The 27,871-nt window shown below is 52.8% G+C and overlaps 1 protein-coding gene across 5 annotated transcripts in view; it reads right to left on the reverse strand.

Moving 5' to 3' along the window:
• The window catches only part of LOC133355927 (epithelial splicing regulatory protein 1-like), a 30,899-nt gene extending 4,500 nt beyond the window's left edge, over positions 1-26,399 (reverse strand). The window contains exons 1-15 of one of the 5 annotated variants that reach the window (XM_061573356.1): positions 25,032-26,399; positions 19,745-19,873; positions 9,742-9,855; positions 9,330-9,435; positions 8,114-8,209; positions 6,840-6,894; positions 6,301-6,411; positions 5,801-5,933; positions 5,585-5,627; positions 5,051-5,352; positions 3,811-4,065; positions 3,011-3,197; positions 1,379-1,565; positions 928-1,075; positions 55-152 (exon numbers count right to left, since the gene is read on the reverse strand). In XM_061573356.1, the coding sequence (XP_061429340.1) occupies positions 75-152; positions 928-1,075; positions 1,379-1,565; positions 3,011-3,197; positions 3,811-4,065; positions 5,051-5,352; positions 5,585-5,627; positions 5,801-5,933; positions 6,301-6,411; positions 6,840-6,894; positions 8,114-8,209; positions 9,330-9,435; positions 9,742-9,855; positions 19,745-19,873; positions 25,032-25,154 (2,067 nt within the window). In that variant the 5' untranslated portion in view covers positions 25,155-26,399 and the 3' untranslated portion in view covers positions 55-74. Of the gene's footprint in view, positions 1-54; positions 1,076-1,378; positions 1,566-3,010; positions 3,198-3,810; positions 4,066-5,050; positions 5,353-5,584; positions 5,628-5,800; positions 5,934-6,300; positions 6,412-6,839; positions 6,895-8,113; positions 8,210-9,329; positions 9,436-9,741; positions 9,856-19,744; positions 19,874-25,031 lie in introns of those variants that run through there. The other 4 variants (XM_061573355.1, XM_061573354.1, XM_061573352.1 and 1 more) reach the window with 4 other exon arrangements.
• Between the last annotated feature and the right edge of the window lie 1,472 nt (positions 26,400-27,871).

Genomic DNA, 27,871 nt, shown 5'->3' on the forward strand with positions numbered 1-27,871 from the left:
AGCCGCGACGGGGAGACTCCACCAAGCAGAGCATGGGAGAAGCTGGCGCCTTACCTGCCGAGGCCTGCCCTTGCCTAGATACAGAGCCACTCTTTGGTGGAGCGCGGTGGGCCGCACGTCGCCATGTGGCCCGCGCTCTCCCCGGCCATTACCTGGCGTGCCGGCAAGCGGACGCCCACGTTTAGATTCTCCCACAGGGACACACCGCCATCACTCGCGTTTACACCATCCCCACATCAGCATTTTCGTAACTCAGCTTTCACTCGTCTCTCGACACAACAAACACATATTACTCTCGTCCAGTATGCTATGGGGGCCTTGCAGACAAATGTTATCCAGCAGCAGAAATCTGCAGACCAGATTCATTGCAAGACAATGTTCTTTGATTCTACAGACGGTCTAAATGTAACCACAAGTCAAAACCCTGCACAGGAACAGAGCATGTTAATTTTAGAGAGAGAAGCAAAGAGGAAGGCCCTGAGCCTGAACTTGAACAGGGGCAGGCAGTTGATGCACGGATGATGTGGGAGTCCCCGACTTTGGGGCAACAATGGAGAATGAGAAGGAGCAAAGGTTAATTGGCGGCATTGGCAGATAGCCTTCGTAGCTGGAGCAGAAGTATGTGGAGGGAAGTATGGTGAGATGAAAGGGGAGATAGGCAGAGGAGAGTCAATGAAGGATCTTGAAGTTGGTGAGTGTGATCTTAAAAAGTATCCAGGAATGGATTGGGAGCGAGTGGAATAATATAATTCAGAAATGCTGCATGTAAAAGGTTCCCGTAGCACTAGCAACCACTGGGATTCTGACCCAAATCGTGACAATTTGTTGACAGGCGATGGAGTGGCATGGCAGCAATGGAGGGGCACCGTGGAGGAGCACGATGACGTTGCTACACACAGGAGGGATGAAAGTGGAGCGGCCACACACCTGGTACCCATGGAAGAAACCCAGAACATCCTTGACCCCAACCCCATGGGGCAGCCCCTGCATACGCACCACAGCGCCAGGCTGTGGGGGCAGCGCCATGCCGGGGGGCGACGGGAAAAAGCCCATGGTGCTCGGCGACACCGGGGGGCTGCTCGCCACACACAGGGACAAGTGTCTCACACACACACCTAAAAAGACAAAGATCCCCCATATAGCCTTAACAGACTTGGGGCAAGTGCTATTATCGAACCCGGGTCGCCAGGTATGTAGCGTAGCGCAGCGCGCTAACCGCTACACCACTGCTCCCAACACACACACACAGACAATAAGCCTCACAATGACGAGTTGAGATAGTGCATCATCTCCCAGTTCCACAAGACAGTGACACATCCGCCTGGCGAATGCGTCGTTGGCCTCAGCACGGTGCGCGCGGCCCGGGCGCGGTGCCCACCTGGGGTAGTAGGCCGTGTAGTTCATGAAGAGCTGCGTGCTCGTAGCCGGCTGATAGAAGCCGCCCGTCGGGGTGCACGGAGGGGGGTGCGGCGGTCCCAACAGCATCGGGTGCGGGAAGAGGGCAGCCTCGGGCCCGAACATGGGCCCCTGCGGTGGGAAGGTGAGCATGCCCGGCGGCGATAGGCCTGTCCTCGCACGCGCACAAACACGCGGACGTGCACACAAGCCGCTTCGCTCAGCCTTGCATCACGAGGGGCACATCCTATAAGGCAAAGTGTAATATGGCCAACACAACAACAGGCAGGGTCCCTTCATCTCCCCAACAACGAGGCATAGGTCACTAAATCCCAAGGACAACTTGGATTGGTTTAGATATCAACCGCAAATTATGTTGTGCATGACCAGGATCGAACTTGGGTAAAATTTCTCCTTCCCATCTCCTCCTCCCACACACACAAATAAGCTATTGCCAGCCTTAGGGACGGTACAGCCGCTGAGTGAGCACACACACACACTCACTCACAGGGATCTATGCAGAAGGAGCAGTGGCGCACAGCTCCTGGCTGCTGCCCAGTCAGGATTTGAACCTTATGGCAGTACCCCGGGGTACCATCGTAGTCCCACTCTCGCATAATGTCCGTGATAGTCATTTCGAGTCTGTCGACGAGCTGTACACGATGCACTATGGTGCATACGAGCATTCAGGGTTTCGGCGCAATCGTCCTCGCTGCGTTTCGACATCGTGGATGTCGCGGAGTTAAGTACACCCCTGGAAAAAATTGTGTCCCAGAAATAAATTGCCTCCGCCATTTTGTATTATTTGGTACCCTGGGGTACCACCATAAGGATAATTTGTTTAATCAGCGACCGCACGTCTTGTGTCGCATGTTCATGGCAAGGCTCATTCTTCCACCGAACGCCATCGGTGTTCCACCTTCGACCTCGGTCCTTCCCGTGCTGCACGTCAGTAAACACAGTGCCACGGCAACATGTGGTCTCCAGCCGGCGGAGTATCGTTGTCACTTCTGCGCCGAAGAGTTCGGCGCACACTTAAGGTCGGCTTAATTCAAGGAGATCTTGAACGCACCTCGTGCTCTCTCCTCTACCATCCCTCATACCTCTCACGACCCATACTTCTAGAACCTGCTTTCAGCCATTACAATGTTAACCAGACTCCAGAATAAATTCCTTTTGAATCCCTTGGCCAATCAAATATTCGCTGGTCAAGCAGACCGTCGATTGTTTGTGGCTGTTCCACCTGACCAATCGGGATCATCCCGGTGCAGCGATCAGCCAATGGGTTTGGACCAATCTGTATAATTATTACAGCTAAGTTTTAACCTCCTTGTCAACAGTGTTACTAACATTGTACTTCTTGATGCTGATTTGTCTTTTCCAGGATGTGAGTGACAGTATGAGGTCAATGTTAAAATAAAAACCCTTTCCCAAGTCCAGTTCATTCAGGAAGGCCGGTTGGCCCCTAACATCTCTGTCATGTGGTTTCCCAAGGTCTCGATGTACAATGTATTTCTCCATGTGACAGACAGGAGGACACAGTGCGTGTGCGTGCGTGTGTGTCCGTGCGTGCGCGTAAGTGCATTTGTTCATGCGTGCATTTGTTCATGCGTACACGGCGGTGGGGAGAGGCCGTTGTTGTTGAGCGAGCCGCCCAGCAACACGACGCTCATCTCGTCTGCGGAGCAGGCGAACACCTCAACGTAGCGCTCCCTCAGCGAACGGCGGTGGCAGCGCTGGGCCGCGAGCGCCGCGCGCTCCGCACCACGCATCTGGATGAACGCATCGCCCGACGGGCGGCCCTGCCGGGGTGGGGGGGACACGGGGGGTGAGAGCGAGGCACGTGGAGGCGCACCGAGGTGATGGCGCATCTGCACGAAGACAATGACATTGATTCAACTCGTCGGCTACTTGGGTGGCAGCCCCAGTGTGAATCAGACGAGTGGACCAGCACCAAGTTGAGGGGCGCTCTCTCCGCACAGCTGTCCACAGCCAAGGGGGTGCTGCTTCCTTGCCGGGTGGACCAGCGTACAGGTGCGTACACACCCCCTCAGGTGGTACTCGTTGTATCGACTCCGGAGAGATGAAAGGCTGACCCCCAGTCTGGATTCAAACTTTCGACCTTGCAGTCATGAGCCGAGCGCTTTACCTGTGCGCCATCCGGCCAGATAATTAAATGGGTCGACCAAAATCAATTAAAATACATGCTCCCATAACTGCACGGTGTGTGTACTGCTCTGCTTTATCTATAAGTTCAATTCTAAAAACACGTATTTTTTTGTTTCAGTCACAGAGGTTGTTTGATCATACTTCGCCATGCTGGTCGGCTTCTCAGCTTCACACGCGGGCCCTCGGAGCCACAGCTGAGCTCTGCTATTGGGTGGTGTTAGGCCGAGACTGCACCCACGATCCCACCTGCTGGTTGAACACCATGTGCACGCCCTGGGGCCGGATATCGCCGGCGAACTCCCCAAGGAAGTCGAGGATCTCCTCGATGGAGGCGGAATAGGGGAGGCCGCGCAGGCGTACGCAGTCGCGCTGGGCCCCGCCGGGGGTCAGCGGCCCTCCCGGCGTCAGCGGCCCGCTGGGGCACAGCGGCCCTCCGGGGAATGGCGACGGCAGCGCGGGGACCACAGGCAGCAGAGGCGTCGACATCACGCGGTTCAGCACCTGGGAAGGAGGCGGCAGTGGTCATTCCGTGAGCGGGCACGGCCAGCTGTGGACCTTGTCTGCCTGGTAGCATCACCCATCACCCATCATCTTCAAAGAGCCGGACGCTGCTTGTGCCAGCCAGAACAAAATCCACCAAGCTCCAAGTCCTTCTCTTGCAGAGCATCACAACTGTCCTGGAGCCCGTGCCCAATCCATTTCTACTTCCTCCCCTGGCCAAACGCAAGCGGTATGTGCATGTGAGAGCCAAATGATTTGTCCACTGCAGCCACAAACGCTGGCAGAGCCCGCTGAAGGGAGGACCTGTAATATCTATGAACGCCTCGAACAATCGTACCTGGCCAAGGGGCTTGTGCTAACACATCAGGATCTCGATAGATCACGAGAATCACTATGGACTCATCAGTATCGCCAGCATCGCCCAACACTGACCAACGATTAAGAATAACTCGCCACCAATTCCATTGCCACCCCTTGAATAGAACAGTGAGATACAAGTAATTCGAAATTGGCATCGATATTCATTTCTCTTCCATTAGACAAGACATAACATCATTGTGCAGAGTAAACTCAACAACGGGAAGTCAGCCACGCTGTGAGTTGGTGCCAACTGTGTCTTGTCTATGTATTAAGGTGTTATCAGGTAGTTATTGAGTGATTACATGTCGGAAGAAACCAGATTACCTGGAGAAAATCCACGCATGCGAGGGGGAAACACTCTATCCCATACAGACGGAAGATTTCTGCTTAACCGCCTTCTGCTGGTGAGCCAGCTCCTCCTCGACACCCACAGGAAGGGAGCTTCACAACATCGGTGTGAGATTCACCAACCCTCGCTGCTGCCTCCACAGCGCCAGATCACGGACCACGCACAGCGTACCCACCGCCGGCACCACCCGGCTAAACAACGAGAAACGGCGAGCGCAACGACAGAGCGTCCGGCGCCAGCGCGTCGAGGCGGTGGCTCCGGGTACGCGGGAGGCACCTGCTGCAGCTCGGCGGCCGTGCTGCGGAAGAGCTCGATGTAGCGCTTGCCCAGCATGTGGCGGTGCTTGGCGAGCGCGGCGGCCGCGCACTCCTCGCCGGCGAACAGCACGAAGGCGTCGCCCGTGGGCCGCCCGTCGGGGTGGTGCACGAAGAGCAGGCCCTGGCGGCCGGCCGTCACGGGGCACGCCGCGCCGAAGAAGGCCAGCACATCGTCGGGCGCGGCCGCAAAGGGTAGCCCCCGCATGCGCACGATCACCTGACCCTCGTGCGCCAGGAACTGCGAGACCTCACTCGACGCGCCTGGGGACGGGCGATAGCGGGCCAAGCGCAATGCCGACACCAGGTCAGACGAATGAACGGACACAGTGACGCATGGATAAGCATTCTCATTGAGGAATTGTCACGAGGATGATGGCTGGTCAAGCGCGACTGGTCACACGCGTATGTGGATAAGTGAGCAACTGATTGCAGGTGACCAACCGCGAGGAAACATGAACAAGCAAGCTCCGAGACCGTCAGAGAAACAACTTACCAACTGCTATCTTTGAGAATTCCTCTGCAGAAGATCTATAGACCTGCAAAACAGCATAGTTGCCATCACTCGCATCGTCTCGCACATCATCCGACAAACCTCGTCAGGATGTAGGGTGAGAGTGCGAGAGGGTGGAGAGGAGGTGAGTGCGTGGCTCGGCCCAGCTCACTCGACGCTGTCGGAGGGTGGGAGGCGGGGGGCCACGGTGCGCGTCACCTCGATGTAGCGCGAGCCCATGTGGTGCTTGTGCCGGCTGAGCACCAAGTCTCTCTGCTGCTCGTCCTGCAGCATGACCAGCGCCTCGCCGTTGCGCCGGCCCAGCGGGTTCAAGCACAGGGCGATTCCTCCCCTAGTGGCAGGAGTGGAGAGGGGGAGAGCAGGCGGTGAAGAACATTGTCTCCGGCACGGCCCACAACTGTGCACGGAGTCCATCGACAACTCTTGTCCTCTGCCCTGCCGCTCAAATTTTCAACGGCACGGTCGCCGTCTCCGTGTCCCACACTGACCGGGCCCCACCCACTACGGGCCCATGTTCTTGTCACTCTTGGAGAAGGCACTCTGCAGGGGACTGTGCCTCAAGGCCTCCAGCATCCAAAGCTATGATTGATTTTTGAAGGCTCGTCAAAATGTTTGTATTTGGGCCTCATTTATGAACGAATCCAAATAATGGGAGCGCATCCCAATCGCGCGGTGCACACTGCTGGACGGGAACTCACTTGGCGATGTTAAGGCCCTTGAAGAACAGAGCTATGTCCTGCTCGGACGACTGCCAGGGCAGCCCCCGCACACGCACCACCGTGTCGCCATGCACACTGTTGTAATGGCTGCTAAACACGCACACAAAGACAAAGATCCCCCGTATAGCCTTAACAGACTGTTGGTGCAAGTGCTGTTAGCGAACAGCACCGATGAAGGTCGGCACAGCACACGAGGGGGTGGCCTGCTCATGCCCTGGCTGCCTTTGTCTCCCCAGTGACTATGTTTACACACCACACCATTTATTCATTTGAGGCCGAGTCGACGTAGGGGAGGCCCAGGACCGGTTCAGATAATCGTCACAGGTGTTGACCAGGAGCAGGAATCGAACTCGGATCGCCAAGTTCATAGCGCAGCACGCGAACCACTACGCCATCGCTCACCACACGCACGCACAGTGACGGCCCACGGCGTGGCACAAGGTCAGTAAAACGCCTGGCCTGGTGGGGTCAGGAATCAACGCAACAAATCAAGGTGGAAATGCGTTCACGGGACTTACCAATTTCCCGACTCAAATTGACTCATCACTTCCTCTGGGTTAGAGAACTTGTGATCTATGAAAACAAAGAAAGTGAAATATCAACGAGTAGCAGCCAGGCCTGGCTCCAGCTCCTCTCGGATGGGGTGGGACACGTTTGTCGGCGTTAGCCCCACGCCAGCAGCTCCTGAGCCCGGGCCTGCTGTGGGCAGTGGAACGGTAAGGGGAGTGATTTATATTTGGTGGCTCAAGAGATATTCTCTTTGAACTTCCATCAGGTCACAGAAGTGCCTCAAATTGAGATATTTATGGTTATATCACGAGGATCCGAGTGTGGTTTAGCCACTGATGTTTACTCTTAGAACTAATTTCAGGATAGATGTAATTATCAATGAGTTAAATTTACCAAAATTCCATTGTTGGAGACTGAACCTTTTTATTTTAATTAAAGAATTTAGTCTAAAATTCATGTAAAATAAGCAGAGTTATCTATGGCACCATGTGTAAATCGTCATAGTCATTCTGTATGTGCATTTGTAGAGATGTGTTGGGTTGTTTTAAACATGTAAGACGATTCGGCGATTATTTCACAAGTCCCACCGAGCACCCCCAAGAGTCGAGGCCTACGAATGGAGGGAGACCTCTACGGCCGTCAGCCAAGACATCACCGTGACCAGAGAACACGTTCTCTCATGTGCACTGTAAAGCAAACTAGAACACATGGTTTCAATAATAACATATCAGGGTTCAAATGTGAGGAGCACACGGTCAGGGTCAAGCGGCCAAGATGAACTCATATTCTTTGGTTCTTTCGGTAAAGTCACGTAGATATAAAAAGAAAGTGAATACAAAATAATAAAATAATAAAATAACAAAAACTACATCATTATAAAAAACAAAAACCACGAATGTAGACTGTAGCCTGGTTCTTAACCTGCCAGTACGCTCACCGAGGTTAAAAACCAGGCTACAGTCTACATTATAGACTGCCAGTACACTCACCAAACTTAATAACCAGGCTACAGTTTACATTATAGACTGCCAGTACACTCACCAAACTTAATAACCAGACTACAGTCTACATTATAGACTACCAGTACACTCACCAAACTTAATAACCAGGCTACAGTCTACAGTAGTGGTTTAAGTTTTTTATTATTTAGATTTGATTTTTAAAAAATGTATTCACTTTATTTTCATTATAATTTTTCTATCTATGTGACTTTACCGAAAGAACCAAAGAATATTAATTCCTGCAGTCACAGAAGTTAAGTCAAAATTGAAGATGAACTCACCGTAGGGGGACGCGGCCAGCGCCAGGACGATGTTGCTCATGGCGGCCGCCTCCGCTGCGCCGAACTCGGCGTCGGCGTCGCGCGTCACCCCCAGCGCTGGCACGAGGCGTCAAGGACGCGAGCGCCAAGATTTTAGCTTCGTGTTTAGAAACAGGGCAGAGACGATCAACTCTCCAAGTTAGAGCCCACTTGAACCACGGGCGGTTGTGCCGATACGGAACTCAAATCCTCAGCAGTGCCAGCCCAGTGCTTTGGCCTTTGAGCACCCAGCCAGCTCCACAAGATGAGCTTCATTATTTTATTAAAGGTAATGCCAGACAAAAACTACTTCCATGACCTTTCATAAAAGCGACGCCCCAGTCTTAAAAAGGGGTGCAGACATGCCTAGGGGTTAAGTTACAACTTGATACGCAGTAAAAACTAAAATATTTTGCATTCCCTCAATCCACTGCTGGATGAATGCCTCTCTCCATGCTGTGTCGACCACTGGGGCTGTATGACGATACCTCACAAGAGCCTAGGACCCGTTCAGATGTCGCTCGCCACTGATGCAAGCCGCGGCCGGGAATTTAATTCAGGTGGCACTAGTGTTCATCACTATCCCACCACTATCGCATTTACATTTCCTAGAACATTAATTATAAATGATGATGGTAAAGTATTTGGATATGTAACTGCAATGCTTATCACATGATCACCTATATTCACATGCAAATCTTGAAGTCGTCCGCATGCAAATCGTTTGTCAGATCGTAGTTAAATTAAAATTGTTTACGAACATTATTGTCATCACTTTTGATTATAAGCCTCATTGAGTCTCAAGACTCTGTCAGGAGGATCCTGTCAAGCTTTCGCAGTAGGGGGCCATGTTGCTCCTGTGTGTCATCCCAAATGAGTAATTTGCAGGTAAATTATTTTGCAAATGGAATGTTTTGCCAATACCGGCTACATTGTGTGTGTTTAGCTATGGGAGAAGATGGGAGAACGTGGAGGAGACCCATGCCAAACAGGAGGAGAGAAGACACACTCCACACAGAAAGTCGCCCGGGTTGGGAATCAAACCCAGCACCTTCTTGCTGTGAGGCACGAGTGCCACCACTGCACTGCCGCCACGTGGCCACCCAAACCTTGATACGAGCACCTGGAAAATTATCGTTACAGATCAACTTAGCTTTAAAATCAGCACATGCAGAGCGCCTCCCAAGGTGAAGGATACCATCAGCCATGGTCCAGATGTTGATCTCCTGGCTGGTGGAGCAGCATTTTGCGAACTCTTTGCGGAGGTCGTAGTAGGAGTTGAAGCAGTGTGGGAGAGAGACGCCCTGCGTGAACACAGGGGCCCGCTCAGAATGCTTCGTGTCTGGTGGCGAGCGCCGCTCGAGCTGATGTGCAATGGTGGTGCGTGCATTTGTGCAGATGCTCCCCGAAAGGAGAAACCGTGACGTGCTCGACACGTGTTTCCTGCTCTTCTTGGCAGCAAACCTTCGACACTTCGCGTGGCCTCAAGTTGCACCTAGTCAGGCACAAGTGCCGTGGTGACGTCGACGCCACTTAGTGGTGAGCGGCAGTCGTTGTTGTTGTTGTGAGACGTGTGTGTTCACCATTTCCCTGCACGACGGGCGCCACACCTTTCTAGAGGCCTCTGGATGGCACACTTGCCGCAGAAACAAAGGCCCGTCCACGCAGAGGCAAAAGGATGCATCCTTCTCCAGCTGCAGCTCCCTGCTCACACTTTCCTGGAACTGCAGACACAGACAGACAGACAGCATGGGGGATCATTGACTCAGCACAGAAATGGAGCCATTGCCTCAAGCCTGTGGTAGTGGGGGAATCACTAACGGCAAACATCACTGGCAATGGTCGCAGCACCGTTTCTCAATGTAGAGAAATTTTATAGCCAAAATCCGGACAAATCTGATCACTGCTCCCTATAACAGACATGTGAGATGGGAAACATCAATCAAATAAATGACAGGCAAGGGTCACCGTGACCTCTGTCATATGATTGATCGCAGTCAAAGGTCACACGACAGCCGATTCTATGTGCTCTCTAGACAAATATTTCTTCATCAAAAACCCTTTGCAACAAACTTAGTTGCCATGGACTCGACAGAACACTGCCGTCCCCATGCCGGCACATCACTCGGAGTAAATGCGCTGCCTCGGTACATAACAGCGTCAAGGGTATGAATCTAACATGAATATAACTTAGTTATCGATAGCATCCCTCCAGGGTAATTAAATAGGTAACAATGGATGATGATTCAGTGGCGATTGTTGTGGAATTTCCACCACGAGCTCAAGACACAATAGAAATGATGAGCACCGTTATTTGACTGGCCGTTTAGTCTGCAGACCGTCGCCGTCGAGCTTGTACATGGCAAGCATCGATTAGGAGTGGCGTAGAAAGCACTGCGACCGATCTCCTCCTTTGTCCACCCGGGGGATACAATGCACAAAGTATTCATTGTGGAGTCGATCATAGCGAAACATCAGGGCCATGGTGAGTTTACCACTTGCGTTTGGGTAGGAAGCCAGTGCAGCTCACAGGGATAGTGGCACAGAGCCCGAATCCCGTGACCCTCGCGACCCCCGCGACCCCCATGACCCCCGCACACAACGCAGTGTTAGCTTACATCATTGTGTTCAATGATTAAACACATTAACTATAGGCACTCAATACGTTATGCTATTAACCTAAGATGCACTGCACACACACACTACAAGTCGAAGCAATCATCGTCATCGGCATTGTTTCTTATACGGTTGCTTGCTCAGGTTTGCATGGCTACGTGGACACCGCGCTCACTCTCTGAGCCAGTTTCTGTGTCGCTCGATCCTAGTTAATCTGTGCGAGGACGTGCCCGGGCGAGCCACCTGCTATTAAGAAGTAACCAAATAGGCAATTTTAAGATGAATGTATGGCCACTATATGGCCAGCACCGTCATTTATTTTTATTATTCCGCTTGTTTGCCCAGGAAAGTTTCACCGAGTCCCAAGACCATTTCACAGTACGTGGGCGATGTGGCTGCTGCCGTGTGTAATACCAATTAAGTCATTTGCAGGCATTTTTTCAGCATTGGAATGTTTAAAGCAATAACGGTACATATTTATATCTTTTTTAGCTTTGGGAAAAAAACTGGAGAACCTGGAGGAAACCCATGCAACAGGAGGAGAACACACGAAGTCCATACGGAAAGTCACCCGAGCCAGGAGTCGAACCCAGGCCCTTCTTGCTGAGGTGCGAGCGTTACCAACTTGCTACCCAACAAGCGCACTGCCTAAAAAGCACAAATCATGAGTTAATGCTTTAGACAATGGCCCTTCGTCAGGCACTACCAGAATCACGAGAGGCGTTGCAACTCAGAGAACATTTTATAATTTTGTGCCTCCGGAATATATATTTTAAATTTGCCAATAATTTCTATATAAATATATTTTTAACATTCAATTCTATGCTACAGAACTTTCATTCATAAAAGAGAATCAAATTTAATACATAAATGCAAACTTTAATACAAAGTAATAAATCATTGTACAACTGTTAAATGCCTGTCTTCTATACTCAGCAGACGTGATGCGTTAACCGCCGATGTTCGTGAACGCATCGGAGCTCCACTGCGATTCTAAAGTCGGCTGGAGTGGTCACTCGCACCGTGAAGGAGCGAGAGATCACATTCATTTACAGCTCGATGTAAGATTTATATCAAGGCTGTGTGCATTGCATCATAACATTTTAATCACACAATATGAAACTTACACTCGTGAATCCCAAGACACAGTATAACCATCACAACGCACACTGCGCATCATAATTTTCCCTAAAAAAAACACAGGCTTCAAGTAACACAGTTCTGTGGGAGCTTGGGGTTGACGGTTGAATGAGCGAGTTGTGGCCCTCCAACAATAAAGAACATGGATGTTGCAAACGCCCGGCCACTCAGGGCCCGGCCACTCAGGGCCAGGCACCGCAGGTGCAACCACGGAGGGTCCAGCCACTGTTGTTGTCCCAGACACTGTGCGCCTACCCCCTGAATTATCAGCCACTGAGGGCCGAGGCAATGTAGGCCCAGCCACTGCAGGCATAGCCCCCAAGGGCCCAGCCACTGCGAGCCCAGGCACCCAGGTCGCTAAACCTACCCACAGTCCCTTATGGCCCCCGTAGAGCAGTTAAACAAGTAAAACCCATCAGCCAGTATGAAAGACAACATACCTGCCTCGCAAAGACCTCTCTAAATACTTATTTGATGGTGAAAACATAAACTGACAAAAATCATGTTTTGAAAAGGCAGCTACACGTGTTTTAACGTTGTCGAAAACACAGTAGCAGCAGCCGCAGGTTTCGGCACTGTGAGCTGCACGACTAAATAACTGAAATACGCGACCTGTTTGTTTAGCCGGAGAAAAACACCACACGCGATGCAGCCTTTGTGATGAAGGCAGACCGGCGTGCAACACGAAACAGCCCATTGTGCGGCTGGCACACCAGCCCTGTGGCGACCTGGCCTCGTAAACGCGGAACCCACAAAGACAGCGCCACTCGCAAACATTCTCGCTCGAATGCTTAGGAAAGTGGTGCCGCAATGCATGAATCCAACAAATAACATTGTTTATCGCCCTCGAAGATCGGTGCATCCAATTGCATGCGAGAAAGTCAACTTTTTAAATGTGCACTCTATTATGTGAACTGCGATCGCACGGACCCTCCAGCCACTAGCGGCTGCTACATTCATGAATTATATTGTGACCATGGGTCGTGACGATCAGTTGAAACGCGATGGGGCGAATCGCCGCACAAGTGGCCTTCAAGGATGTTGAGTCGAGTGCTGGTGGCTCAAGGGACGCGAGAAGCGGCAGAGCGGACGCTCAGGGGCCATTGGATCCCCAGTGCGAATTCGAACAACAACAACAATAATAATAATAATAGTACAATTTGTAACGCGCGCAAATTTGCAGACGTAGTGGCCGCAACTCAGAGGCGCGGAGCCAAGCTCAGAGTCGCTCAAAAGCATGATTGTAGAGGTGAGTTTTTAAGTGTCTCTTGAAGGAGGCGATTGAGGTGATGCTGCGAATGTGCAGAGGGATATCGTTCCAGACTGTTGGGGCTGCCACCGAGAAGCGGCGCGTAGACATGACCATCCTGGATCTTGGTATTGAGAGGAGGTCGTGAGTCGCGCTGCGCAGGCATCTGCCGTGTGCTGAGCTGCAAGTTGTCAGTAATGAAGAAAGATACGGCGGGCAGGCGGATATGAAGGCATTGTGGCAGAGGCAGGCGGTCTTGTATGTGACCCTACTGGCAATGGGGAGCCAGTTGAGAGCGCGGAGACGAGCTAGTGAGTCGAGGCGGGGATGAGTGTGGGCAATGACGACGCGTGCTAGGTTATTTTGTAGTCTTTGAAGCTTCCTTAGGTTGCCAGCGGAGGTCCGGACAAGGACGGAGTTACAATAGTCAAGGCGAGACCCAACTATGCAACATGCCAAAGTGTTGGCAATTTCAGTAGAGATGAGAGGACGTATGTGTCTAAGAGCCTTCAGGTGAAAGTTACATGAGCTGATGATATGGTTGGTTTGACGGTCGAAGGATAAAGTTGAATCTAGGATGACACCGAGGTAGCTGAAGTGGTTGGTGAACTTGATGCTATGACCGAAGATGTGTATGTGTGTGGGGAGTGCTGCTGAATTGAGACGTTGCTTGGTACCTAACATGATGGCCACTGACTTTTTCGGATTAAGGGCTAGGTTGTGTGCAGTGAACCATTGTTGCACGGCGGTGGTACATTCCGAGAGCCTCTCGAATCCAGATGCATTGCTAGAATCGATGGCGGTGAATAGAATCGTGTCATCCGCGTATGAGTGATGCTTAACACCGAAGCTTGCAATGAGTCGGCCGATCGGGGAAGTGTAGGCTGTGAAGAGCAGGGGACCTAGAACAGAGCCCTGGGGAACCCCGCATAATGCTCTTGTTTCAGGCGATGTGGACATGCCCACCCTGACTGAGGATTGCCGGTCAGAAAGGTACGAAGCTATCCACTTGAGTGCTGAGCCGCATATACCGAAGTCGGATTTCAGGAGGGAAGTAAGGAGCGAATGGTTGATGGTGTCGAAGGCTGACGAAATGTCCAGACTTACAAGTGCAACAGTTGAGCCGGAATCAACGATCGTTAAAATGTCATCGAGCACCCTGGTGAGTGCTGTTTCTGTGGAATAGTTTTGACGGTAAGCTGACTGGAAGTTGCAGTAGTTTGCGGAGGAGGTGACGTGTGGTTGTAGCTGGGCGAGGGCTAGTCGTTCAAGGAGTTTAGAGAGGTTCGAGAGGTTAGTGATGGGACGATAACTAGATGGGTCATCCGGATCTAGATTTGGTTTCTTTAACAAGGGAGAAACCAGGCCAGATTTGAGGTTGGACGGAAAACACCCCGAAGAGAAGGAGGCATTTGCGATGTTCCTGATCATGATGGCGAGTTCCGGAGCACATTGCTTGAACAAGGAACCTGGGAGCACGTCGAGTGGAGATGACTTCAAAGGAAGTGATTCAATTAAAGCGAAAACGTCTTTTGTAGACACAGGCTTTAGCATAGTTAGAAGAGTGTCTGGGTTAGTGCTTACAATTTTAGGTACCATGAGCGGGGTACAATGGTGCAATGTGTCAGTAGACGTGCACGAGTTTGCGACGGCGATTAGCTTGTTGTTGAAGTAAGTATTAAAAGAGGTGGCAAGTTTCAGTGAGGCAAGGGGATCGCTAAGGTGAGGGACCATGGTGCTACCAGGATGGAGAAGATCTTTGAGAGTTTTCCATAGAATGCGCGGGTTTCCGGTTGCTTTTTTGATGCGTTCCTCAATGTGGGAGGAACGTGAGACAAGGATCAGTTTGTTAGTTTTCCTGCAGGCGACTCTGTAAGCAAGTCGATCAGCAGGTAGACCACTGCGGGATGCGATACGTTCAAGACGCCTCCTGGTTCGCTTAGCAATGATGGCATCTCTTGAGAGCCAGTGAGTGTCGTGAGAAGACTGCCTAGCGGTTCGTGATTTTAATGGAGCTAGTTTGTCCAGCGCCGCCCTCATGTCAGCTTCTAGTTGGAGAGCGCAGACGGTTGGATCCGATGATGGGGATAACATTGAAAGCGAGTTTGCAAGGAGGTGACGAAAAGCAGAAAATTCGATACCCTTAAAATTACGCAAGTTGCGGGTGAATTTGATGGTGATTGGCTTCGGAAAATGGAGGGAAGAAAGTATAAGGCGGTGGTCGGAGTAACCAGTTTGGAAAACTCCCAGTGCAGTGATGCGTCGGTGCTGGTTAGGTTCCAGAACCAGGTCGAGCATGCTCTCAACGTTTGTTGACGAAGCTCTGGTGGGGCCTGAGTTTGTGATGACCAGGTTATGGCAGGCCAAAGTTGACTCAAGGTGACTATCGATGGAGGCTGGGGTATTGCCGGGGCAATTGAAGTCGCCTGTAAGCACGAGCCTGTGAGATGGGTTAGGAATCAGATATAGGAATTCCGAAAGCTCATTTACGAAGGTGTTGATGCTGCCATCTGGAGGGCGATAGATGGAAATAATGTTAAAGCACTCGTTGTTAGTAGTAAGGGATACGGACTGGACCTCGAATGTGGCCTGAGCCATTGGTAGATGGAGCTCTTTAATTTTCAAGTGAGCATTGTAAACGACCGCTAAGCCACCACCCCGCTGGTTAGTTGCGCGAGGTTTATGTAGAACCTTGTATCCTGGGGGCGCAACTTCCAGAGAGATAGCTGGCGGGGAGTCTTGCCTGCACCAGGTCTCAGTGATGAGCAAAAGGTCGATGTGGTGGTCCGAGATGGTATCGTGAATCAGGGCTGATTTATTGGTGATGGAGCGTGCGTTGAGCAGACCGAGGCGGATATGTGAAGGTAGATGTGAAGATCCGTGCAGGTGAGGCGTCGAGGGAACAGAGGAGTTGGCTGGTTCGAGGTCGACCTGTGAACGGCGGCCCCTGCCACCTCTGCAACCACGGTGCCGATGCGATCTCCGACGTTGGCCTCGGAGAAGCCCAAGGACAGAGAGCGTCCTCAGGAGTGCGGGTTGCAGGTGCAGATGATGAAGAGATGGTGCATGTCGTAGCCCTATTATATCAGCCCGTGCTGCAACGATGGTGCGGATGAAGGGGCCCGGATTCGGATGGACTCCAATCAGCGGCTCAGCTGCCCTGAGCAGCAAGTCGAGGTGTCGTTGTCCAAGCTCCACGCTATCAGCAAGCACTTCCCCGTACGTAGCGGATGCAAACACGCCCGTGTAAACACTCGCTGAGCGCGTACACGGGCGTGCAGAACCACGCAGGCGGGGCGTACAATGGAGCAGCCAGAAGTACACGAAGTCCAGTGGATTAGCTGACCACGCTCTGTGCTCCAGCTCGCAGGTGGTGCAGCAGGATGGACGTACCTCGCAGAGCTCCCGTTCACTGGTGGTGCTGGGCAGCAGGCAAGCCAACTCTCTCGTGTTGAGGAGATGACAGTCTGCTTCGCGTTCCCACTCGCTGATGGTGGTGAACGTTGGACGGAGCACGTAGATCTCCCACTTGCTGGCGATGCTGGGGCACGCCAAGCTCACAGTCGCTGATGGTACCGGAAGAGGTGCCTTGTGAGGACGTTGCTGGTAGAAACCGTGCCCGGGGCGGATGTTAAGCCGCGCCGCATGAACAATACAGCCAGCGTCCTCCAGCTTCGTGAATCGAAGCAACAGGCCTCGTTTACTCGCACTGCCCAACAGCTGTGCGATGCGGCAGTTGAGGCGAGTTGTGTGGCACTGCAGTAAACGGCATTTGTCGGCTGTTGTAGCGCCGCGAGGCGTGTGCAGTGAACACGGAGGCGGGCGGGTTTGGGTGCAGGGATCGGCCGCCACCCAAAACTCGGGCGACGCCAAAGTAATAATGAAAATAATGAAACAAAATAAATTATATGAAAAATGTAATGGAAGATGAAAGTAAGAAGAGTGGTGGTGAGTGAAGAAGGACGTGGGTAAGGTACGAGGTGTGGTTACGGTTGATAAACTGTGAGAGCGATCCGGGACTGCAGCCAGCTGCGGCGCTGTCGCCAATAACAACACCAATAACATCAATAACAACAACAACACCAATAACAACAATACCAATAATAACAACAACACCAATAACAACAACAACAACACCAATAACAACAACACCAATAACACCAATAACAACAACAACACCAATAACAACAACACCAATAACAACAACACCAATAATAACAACAACACCAATAATAACAACAACACCAATAATAACAACAACACCAATAAATAACAACAACAACAACACCAATAACAACAACACCAATAATAACAACAACACCAATAATAACAACAACACCAATAAATAACAACAACACCAATAATAACAACAACACCAATAATAACAACAACAACACCAATAACACCAATTACTTCCCCACAAGAACCTCACCGATTCTCAAGACTTTTTCAGGAGGGTTCAGTATTTGAGATGTTTGGCCCATTCCATTAAATTAGACATTGGATTCCGGTGGGAATTAAACAGAGAAGCTGGAGAGAACCCAGATATGAGCAGGTACTAAGGTTCCTCTCGCATGGGGGGTGGGGGGCCTGTGGAGCCGTTGTGTGGGGGCCACCACCACCACCTGAATTGGTACTGGTGTGCCGAGCCACGCCATTACCACCCAAGCGCCGGTCCTGCTCCAAGCTCCACTCAGATAAGACCGTCATCTCCTGGCTCCTGCACAGCTCAAGCCGACAATGCTTGGTATTCTCAGGCAGTCTCCTATAAACGACTTGACCAGGCTAACCGACTGCTTAGCTTCTGGGATCTGCCAATAACAGGCATAATAATGGGGATTTGCTTTTAAAAAGAAAGTGTCCACACCCAGCCACAGGATCCGAGACATTCTGCTTGAGTGCAGGCATCGTGTTACATGCCTATTCCATAGCGGCGCTCGCATGGCTCCGTGTGTTTTACACGGTAGTATATTTTTTTGCTATGGGAAAAACTGGAGAACCTGGAGGAAACCCATGTGATGATGTAACCGTGTATTTGGCCAACAGATTTACTCCGTGGAAGCAGATTAAATATTTGGTAAAAGAGGCTCGTTTCTTTAGATTGTCTGTGTGAATACACCATACTTTGCTGGTGAGAGGCAATGTCAACATGAGACGGAGCTACAGGGGTCGTTTACATCCTCCAGGGGAGCGGGCAGCCACAGCAATTGTCACCATGAGCCAACAACACAACATCGCAGCAGCAGCAGCACAACCACCACAACCACGCAGCTGCTCCCATGCACCTGGCTTCACAAGCATTCACACAAAGACAAAGATCCCCCCTATAGCCTGCAACACGTTGTTGGGGAATGTGCAGTTAGCAAGCACCTTTGCAGGCTGGCATAGCACACGAGGTAGTGGGTGGCCAGGCAACACCACACCCGGTCACCTTTATCTCCCTCCTGGTGATGTTTACCCACCGCACCAGGTACTTATATGAGGTTGAGTCGACCGAGGGGAGGCCCGGGACCTGTGGACATATTCGCTGCCACTGTTATTGGTCATGAGCGGGAATTTAAGTCGGGCCGCCGGGTTCGTAGCAGTGCGCTAACCACTGCGCCACTGCTCCCCATTCAAACACGCAAACATGCACACCAGCACAGAAGCACTGGCAGACACAGACCTCAACAATTGACAATTTCAACTGCACACATAGCAGTGTGACATTTAGATTGTACGCACTTTTTAATATCATCAATTGCGTGTAATTGTGCTTGTGGAATGAGATTTCATTAAAAAAAACTCCTGGTAGATAAAAAAAACACAACAAATTTGTCAATAACACTGTGGCCTTAAAATAAACGAATATACATATAAGCAGGCAACGGCCCTTCTTCATAGCACATAAGTGGCACACTGATAGAGGCGCAACCTCACAGCACACTGCTTTGGAGGCTACCTGGGCTCTAGCACGACGCGCATCTTCTGGAGCCGTCGAGACCACAGCCTGCAGCGGGCCCTCAGAGGCAACGCCACCGGTGGAGAGCTCAACTTCAGGACTTTTGAGTGGACAGAGGCCAAGAAACTCACAGCACACCACCGCAGGGGCTTTTTGCAGTGGGCACTAGAACTAGGGGAGACGCTGCAGTGGTCACAACGTGCCTCGCAGTAACAAGTACGTGGGATCGATTCCACACCGGAGCGTCTCTGTGTGCACAGTTTGCATGTTCTCCCCTTGCTCTCTTTGTTTGGGTTTTCTCCAGGTTCTCTGCTTTCCTCCCAAAGCTAAAACAACCACATCATGCACCTGGTATTGGCAAAACAACATCCCAATGCTGAAATATTATCTGCAGCAAAATCGCCCCATACTGCAAACAATTGGCAGGACTCTCCTGAAAAAAGTCTTAAGATTCAGTGAAGCTTTCCCAGGTAAACAAGCGCGATGATAACAACAACATCAGGACGGATCTCAGGAGTTTCACCACAGAGTATTTGGGAAACGGAAGACAACATCGTAACAATGAAGTAAAACGCAGTGGCTCACGATCAATAAGCAAGCACTCGAAGCCGCCTGAGCAGCGAAAGGGAAGAATGAGAAGAGGGCGGGGGGGGCCGAGGGCCTGCACCTGCTGTATGACGTCACCGAAGAGGGGGGCGCGCTCGAGGTCGCGCGGGGAGAGTCCCGTCTCCTCGCGGCACTGCTCGCCCAGCTCCACGTCGGAGGGGCGCACGAGCAGGCGGTGCACTTCACCCACCTGCGACACGCACACGCGTGACACACGCGTGACACACGCGTGACACACTCGATGTGCATCTCATTGACCTGCAACACACCAACACACGCGTGGGAACACCAAAGACAAAGTTCCTCCGTATAGCCTGAACAGGCTGTAGGAGCAAGTGCTGTTAGCGAGTAGCACCTGAACAGGCTGTCGGAGCAAATGCTGTTAGCGAGTAGCACCTGAACAGGCTGTCGGAGCAAGTGCTGTTAGCCAGTAGCACCTGAACAGGCTGTAGAAGCAACTGCTGTTAGCGAGTAGCACCTATGAAGGCCAGTACGGCACCGCACCGGGCCTGGACGCAGGGACAAACGAGAACCACGTGGGCACCTGCTGGCGTGACAGAAGGGGCTCCAGAGAAGTGGTCCGAGAATGCTTTCAGCAACAGAGATCCATTGCTCCCCCACAAGTCAAATGAGTCAAGCACCTTCTTGCATACATGAGCATTTGCAGGGGTGGAAACTCCACATTCCTGTGCTTTTAGCAACAGAGATCCATTGCTCCCCCACAAGTCAAATGAGTCAAGCACCTTCTTGCATACATGAGCATTTGCAGGGGTGGAAACTCCACATTCCTGTGGTAGGGAGCAGTCCATTCACTAGGCATCCATTGTTGGTTTCCACTACAGTGTTACTCATTTATGAAGCTCAGAGGGATGGTAAACTTAGTCAACCACAAAGCCAGGGTTTTCAGCAGTAGGGGGCGATGTTGCTGCTGCTTTGTGTAATCCCAAATTAGTAATTTGCGGATCATTTACAGCTTTGGGATTATTGGTCAACATCAGGTAAAAATGTTTTAGGTATGGGAGGAAACTGGAGAAACTACAGGAAACCAACGGCAGAACAGAGGGATGGAATAGAAACTCCACACAGAAAGGCACCCGAGTCCGAAATCGAATCCAGGCCCCTCCTGCCGCGCGGTGTGAGCGTGACCGCTGCACCAGCAGCACCACCCTGCCACCCTACGGGGAAGAGAGAAGCGAGGCCCACAGGCGCCACGTGGTTGTCGCCGTGTGCCAGACGAGTCTCCCCGTGGCTGGGCGACGCCATTACTTAGTCGGCCATGACTGTACTTTGCTAATGGCCCTCACAGATGAGAGAATGTGCTGCCTATTTAAGTCACCTCCACCGAAATTCTGAATAATTTCTGAAACGAAGATCGATGACCTGCACACAAACGCCTCACTGTCATGGATCCTAAGCTCTCAAATAATTTTGGCCGAAAGATTACGTCGCAGACTTCTTCCGCCTTCATTTTTTCCCCCTTTCTCCATCGTGTGGAGTTTAGGTGATGCGGGGATTCGCCGGGATACAAGGCTGGCTGCCCCTCAATGTTCATGGAAAATAATACAAGACAACATGACACGAGCCACTGCATCTTCATGTTCACTATACACAAGTATTCTATTTCTCCAACCCAACGTACAATCTCATTGTGAGCGTAATTCCAATATTGACATTGTGGCATGGCCTGCAGTTAAACATTGAGATCATCCGATAAAAGCACTCGCTGCACGTCGCGGTGTACTGTGTATACACCGGTGTGCGTTTAAACAGTGACGGTGTCAAGCAAGCAGGGCTATGGTGGAGCGCCAGGGGTTGATCGTAAGCATCACAATAGTGCTCTCACGCACTGATCACATCGCACACTTAAAACAAATAACTTTACCTCCTTATCCAGGAGAGCCACAGTGAGTCAGACGACTGCCCTTTCAATGGGCGTCTTGCATTGGGATTTCATTTAATTTTGTCAACTTATTGTCAGCCTCAATTAATGATAAGTGTCTATACCAGAGGGGTGGGGTATCCACAGTCTCAATCCCCGTACAGATAGAAACAAACGGCGATTACACCACTTGCTCACTGCCCTGGGTAACCGTCACGCACGCGCACAAAGACAAGGCCCTCTCCACAACAGCGGTTGGGGCTTGTCCACACCATAGGAATGTGGAATTTCCAGCACGGGTCGAAGGACCCCCGACAGTGAAGATCACAGCACGGACCTCGCGCCCATCCAGCGAGTAACACTCACCCCAACACTCACCCCAACACTCACCCAAACACTCACCCCAACACTCACCCCAACACTCAACCCAACACTCAACCCAACACTCACCCAAACACTCACCCCAACACTCACGCTCACCCCAACACTCACCCCAACACTCACGCTAACCCCAACACTCACCCCAACACTCACCCCAACACTCAACCCAACACTCATCCAAACACTCACCCCAACACTCACCCAAACACCCAACCCAAAACTCACCCCAACACTCACGCTCACCCCAACACTCACCCCAACACTCACGCTCACCCCAACACTCACCCAAACACTCAACCCAACACTCACCCCAACACTCAACCCAATCAATCACCCAAACACTCACCCCAACACTCACACTCACCCCAACACTCACCCCCAACACTCAACCCCAACACTCACGCTCACCCCAACACATACCCAAACACTCACGTCACTCTTAGAGCCGTAATCTGGAGTCACGGCTCGGCTCTGGGTCAAGTGAGCCCATGGCTCAAGACGGTGCTCAACTTGAGCCAGCTCTGAGCGTGGTGGTCGCAGTCGCGCTCAGAGGTCCCATGGAGCTGAGCCTGAGCCGAGCCGTGCGAGGCCGCGCCACGACTAAGAAGAATGCGGCTCCAAATATTTGTCCTCGGTGTTGATCGGTGATGAATATTTGAATCGAATTCGGGTCGCCGGGTTCGTAGTGCAGCGCGATAACCGCTGCACTACCGCTCCCCACGTGTTCACACAGACCCCCCGTGTAGCCTTAACAGATTTGGGGAAAGTGCTGTTAGCGAGCACATATGAAGGCCGGAATGGTACACGAGGAGGTGGGTGGCCAGCACCACGCCTGACCGCCTTTGTCTCCCCAGTGGCGATGTTTACTACACTCCGCACCAGGTACTCATTTGAGGTTGAGTCGATCTAGGAGGAGGCCCTGGACCGGTTCAGATAATCGTCACTGTTGGCCGTGAGCGGAAATCGAACCCGGGTCGCCGCCTTCGTAACGCAGCGTAGCGCTATCCGCGATACGACCGCTCCTCCACATGTTGACGCACACAGACACACACACACGTGTTGACACACACACACACTGACACACACACACTGACACACACACACGTGTTGACGCACACAGACACACACACACACACGTGTTGACACACACACACACGTGTTGACGCACACAGACACACACACACGCGTTGACACACACACGCGTTGACACACACACGCGTTGACACACACACGCGTTGACGCACACAGACACACACACACACACACGTGTTGACACACACACACACACGTGTTGACGCACACAGACACACACACACGCGTTGACACACACACACGTTTTGACACACACACGTGTTGACACACACAACAACAACCGCCATTCGCCACTAAGTGGCGATGACGTCACCACGACGCTTGTGCCAGGCCATGTGCACCTTGAGGCCACGTGAAGTGTCGAACGCCCGCTGACAGGAGGTCACGGGGCAGACCCAGGTGTCACGGTTCGACTGACTGAGATGACCGAGATGACTGGTTGATGCACCACCTGTGCTCCCTACTGTGCCAACTTGCTGTGCTTTATCCATCCGGCGCTCCGCTCGTTGTTGCGAGCGTCGCTCCTCCGTCCTCCGTTGTTGTTCGAAGGCGACTGCCTTCAACTGCCCAGCAGCGTCCTTTATGAGCCTCCTCCACAGAGGTCGATCTTGACACCGCTGGTACCAGTCATCGGCAAGTCCACTCAGCTCCACGTCCTCCTGCACCACATCACTCCATCTCTTCTCTAGCCCGTGCCGCGCCCGTTTAGCCCCCTCGATCCGGCCGAACAAAAGCTGTTTAGGCATGCGGTGGCTGGGCATGCGGGCTACATGACCCAGCCAACGCAGCCTTGCCTACCGGAGGAGCTAACCGATGGGACTCTGCCCAGATCTTTCGAGGATTTGTGAGCTCCTCACACAATCCAGACTGGTTAAACCCAGGATGGATCGTAGGCAGGCCAGCCTAAATGTTTCTAAACGGCGAAGATGTTCCATTAGGGGGGTCCACGTTTCGCAAGCGTAGAGAAGGGAGGGAATGACTGTGGCCGAGAAGACCCGAAGCTTCGTGCGGAGCGACAGGCCAGGTAGCACAGACACGCACACACACGTGTTGACACACGCACACACGTGTTGACACACACACGCACACACGCACACGTGTTGACACACACACGCACACACGCACACGTGTTGACACGCACACACGCACACGTGTTGACACGCACACACGCACACGTGTTGACACACACACACTGACACACACACACTGACACACACACACACTGACACACACACACTGACACACACACACACTGACACACACACACACTGACACACACACACACTGACACACACACACACTGACACACACACACACTGACACACACACACACTGACACACACACACACTGACACACACACACACTGACACACACACACACTGACACACACACACACTGACACACACACACACTGACACACACACACACTGACACACACACACACTGACACACACACACACTGACACACACACACACTGACACACACACACACTGACACACACACACACTGGCACACACGCACACGTGTTGACACGCACACACACTGGCACACACGCACACGTGTTGACACGCACACACACTGGCACACACGCACACGTGTTGACACGCACACACGCACACGTGTTGACACGCACACACGCACACGTGTTGACACGCACACACGCACACGTGTTGACACGCACACACGCACACGTGTTGACACGCACACACGCACACGTGTTGACACGCACACACGCACACGTGTTGACACGCACACACGCACACGTGTTGACACGCACACACGCACACGTGTTGACACGCACACACGCACACGTGTTGACACGCACACACGCACACGTGTTGACACGCACACACGCACACGTGTTGACACGCACACGTGTTGACACGCACACGTGTTGACACGCACACGTGTTGACACGCACACGTGTTGACACGCACACGTGTTGACACGCACACGTGTTGACACGCACACACACACGTGTTGTGGGGCCTCACCTGTCCGCACTGTGGCCGCACGCAGCGCCACGCCACGAGCGCCGCGTCCGCCTCGTCCGAGCCCCGCGCCTCGCCGCCCGCGCCGCCAGTGACGCCGAACAGCACCACCAGAGTCGCCGCCATGGGCTGCTGCGTCCTCCTCACCACGACTCACCACTACTCACCCCTACTCACCCTCACCACTACTCACCCCTACTCACCCTCACCACTACTCACCACTACTCGCCCTCACCACTACTCACCACTACTCACCCTCACCACTACTCACCCCTACTCACCCTCACCACTACTCACCACTACTCGCCCTCACCACTACTCACCACTACTCACCCTCACCACTACTCACCCGTACTCACCCTCACCACGACTCACCACTACTCACCCTCACTACGACTCACCACTACTCACCCTCACCACGACTCACCACTACTCACCCTCACCACGACTCACCCCTACTCACCACGACTCACCACTACTCACCCTCACCACGACTCACCACTACTCACCCTCACCACTACTCACCCCTACTCACCCTCACCATGACTCACCACTACTCACCCTCACCACTACTCACCCTCACCACTACTGACCCCTCAACCTCACCACTACTCACCCCTACTCACCCTCACCACTACTCACCCCTACTCACCCTCACCACTACTCACCCTCACCACTACTCACCCCTCAACCTCACCACTACTCACCCCTACTCACCCTCACCACTACTCACCCTCACCACTACTCACCCCTACTCACCCTCACCACTACTCACCCCTCAACCTCACCACTACTCACCCCTCAGCCTTACCACTCACCTCTCAACCGCGTCACCTCCCCCCGACCCACACTCACCTCACCTCTACTCACACCTCAACTTCACCACCTAGTAAGTACATTTATAAACGCTAAACTCTTATAATCTAGGTTAGTCCAAACTCACCCCTCATCAATGTACCCCCTACTCACACTCACCCATACCTCGGCTCACGCTCGACTCGCCTCACCACACTCAACCCATAATCACTCTCCTCGTCCTCACCTCAAATCCACCACCCTCGTCCACCCTCGCCACGACTCACCACCTCCTGACACTCGCCTCAATCTCACCTCGCCCTACTCACCCCGCCTAATCACCCTCGCCTCATCCACCCGCTGCGCACACTCACCACGCTCTGTGCCCAGTGACACCAGGCTCACTCACTCACCCACCACCAGCTCACTCACCCACCAGCTCACTCACCCACCAGCACACTCACCCACCACCAGCACACTCACCACGCTCTGTGCCCAGTGATGCCAGGCTCACTAACCCACCAGCACGCTCACCCCCTCGGACCCCCTCGCCACCGTGGCACTGCCCTGACTCGTGGCGCCCCCCACCCCGTGTAGACCTTCAGAGCCCCCCCCCCACAACCTCCTCCTCCTCTCCACGCGAGGCTGAGCTCTACCCTCACTGCGCGGCGCCTCGCACCGCCACCCCCGGGGGCGTTCAGCTGAGAGCTGCGGGGGCGATCGCAGCCGCGGGGCTCTCGCGCGAGCCGCGGCGCCAGTGGAGACGGCGGCGTGGACTCGGAGCCCGTGGGGGAAGGGGGCAGGTAGGGAACAGGGAGGGGACAGGGAGGGGGAATAGGGAGGGGAGGGGGGAGGGGGAATAGGGAGGGGAGGGGGGAGGGGAGGGAATAGGGAGGGAGGGGGGAGGGGAGGGGACTTTGCGCTGCTCGCAGTCGGGGAGGGGGGTCACCGCCCCTCTCCTCCGCACCTGCGCTGGTTGAGGGGGGGGAGCAGCCCCGCCCCTCAGCCTGCCCGCCCGCTGGAGGATCTCACCTGCGGGACGTCACCACGCACAAACACGCGTGACGTCACCACACCTGTCCAACGTCACCACAAACATCTGGCGACGTCATCGCCCACACACGCGCGTGACGTCAACACGCGCACACCTGTGTGCCATCATCACACGCTGGCAAAACGACAGCAGCAGCAGCCGCAAAGTGTTACCTGTGGCAGGTGATGAAGATGGAGAGGGTTACCAATGATGAAACAAAGAGGCGAACGAGAGCAGATTCCATATCCTTTGACGAAAAGCAACAACTTTACTTATTTGTCCAGGACAGCCACACTGAGTCGTAGGACTCTTTTTCAGGAGAGTCCTAAAATGCTGTCAGCCAGTGAATAATGTTACAATGCACGTGGGTGGGAGGAAGCCAGAGCACCCGGAGAAAGCCCACGCGCACGAGGGGGCAACGCTCTATCCCCGAACAGATGGAAACCGATGGCGATTATTCCACTTGATGTATTGCCTCCTGCTGGCGAGCCAGGGTGTAAGCCCCTCCTCGACGCCCACGGGAAAGGAGTTAGACGACATTTGCGTGATCCACCATAACCACCACACCGCAATGACACGGGTCAGAAAACAGGGACACGGAACGGTCAGGTGGAGCAAAAACTGACTCGGGCGCAGGAAGCAGGGAGAGGCACAAGCTGGCAATAACAGCGAGACACGGGGACACACGGACGAGAGGACAGACGCAAATGAGAGTCATCATGTGCAAGGGCGGTTGGGCAGGACACGGACGGTGGTCGAGATGAATGGTGGAGTGGCAGCCCAAAGTAGGGAACGCGGCCAAAAGTACGTCCACCGTAGAGACGGAGCGACGAAATCATCTCGCGTGCAGGTATCAGCTGGACTGCTGCATCGCAGAAATCTTGAGATGGTGGCAACTTCAAAGGCTTTCATTCAGCAGTGAATATAGATCGTGATGAAGGGGTGAAACGATTACTCTTCCAATCGATTCGATTAATTGTAGTGATTCAGGGCCGTGATTCATTTAAGACTCGAT

Source organism: Lethenteron reissneri, chromosome 52 (assembly GCF_015708825.2).
Source record: "Lethenteron reissneri isolate LAM-NWPU_2019-01 chromosome 52, ASM1570882v1, whole genome shotgun sequence".
Lineage (NCBI taxonomy): Eukaryota > Metazoa > Chordata > Hyperoartia > Petromyzontiformes > Petromyzontidae > Lethenteron > Lethenteron reissneri.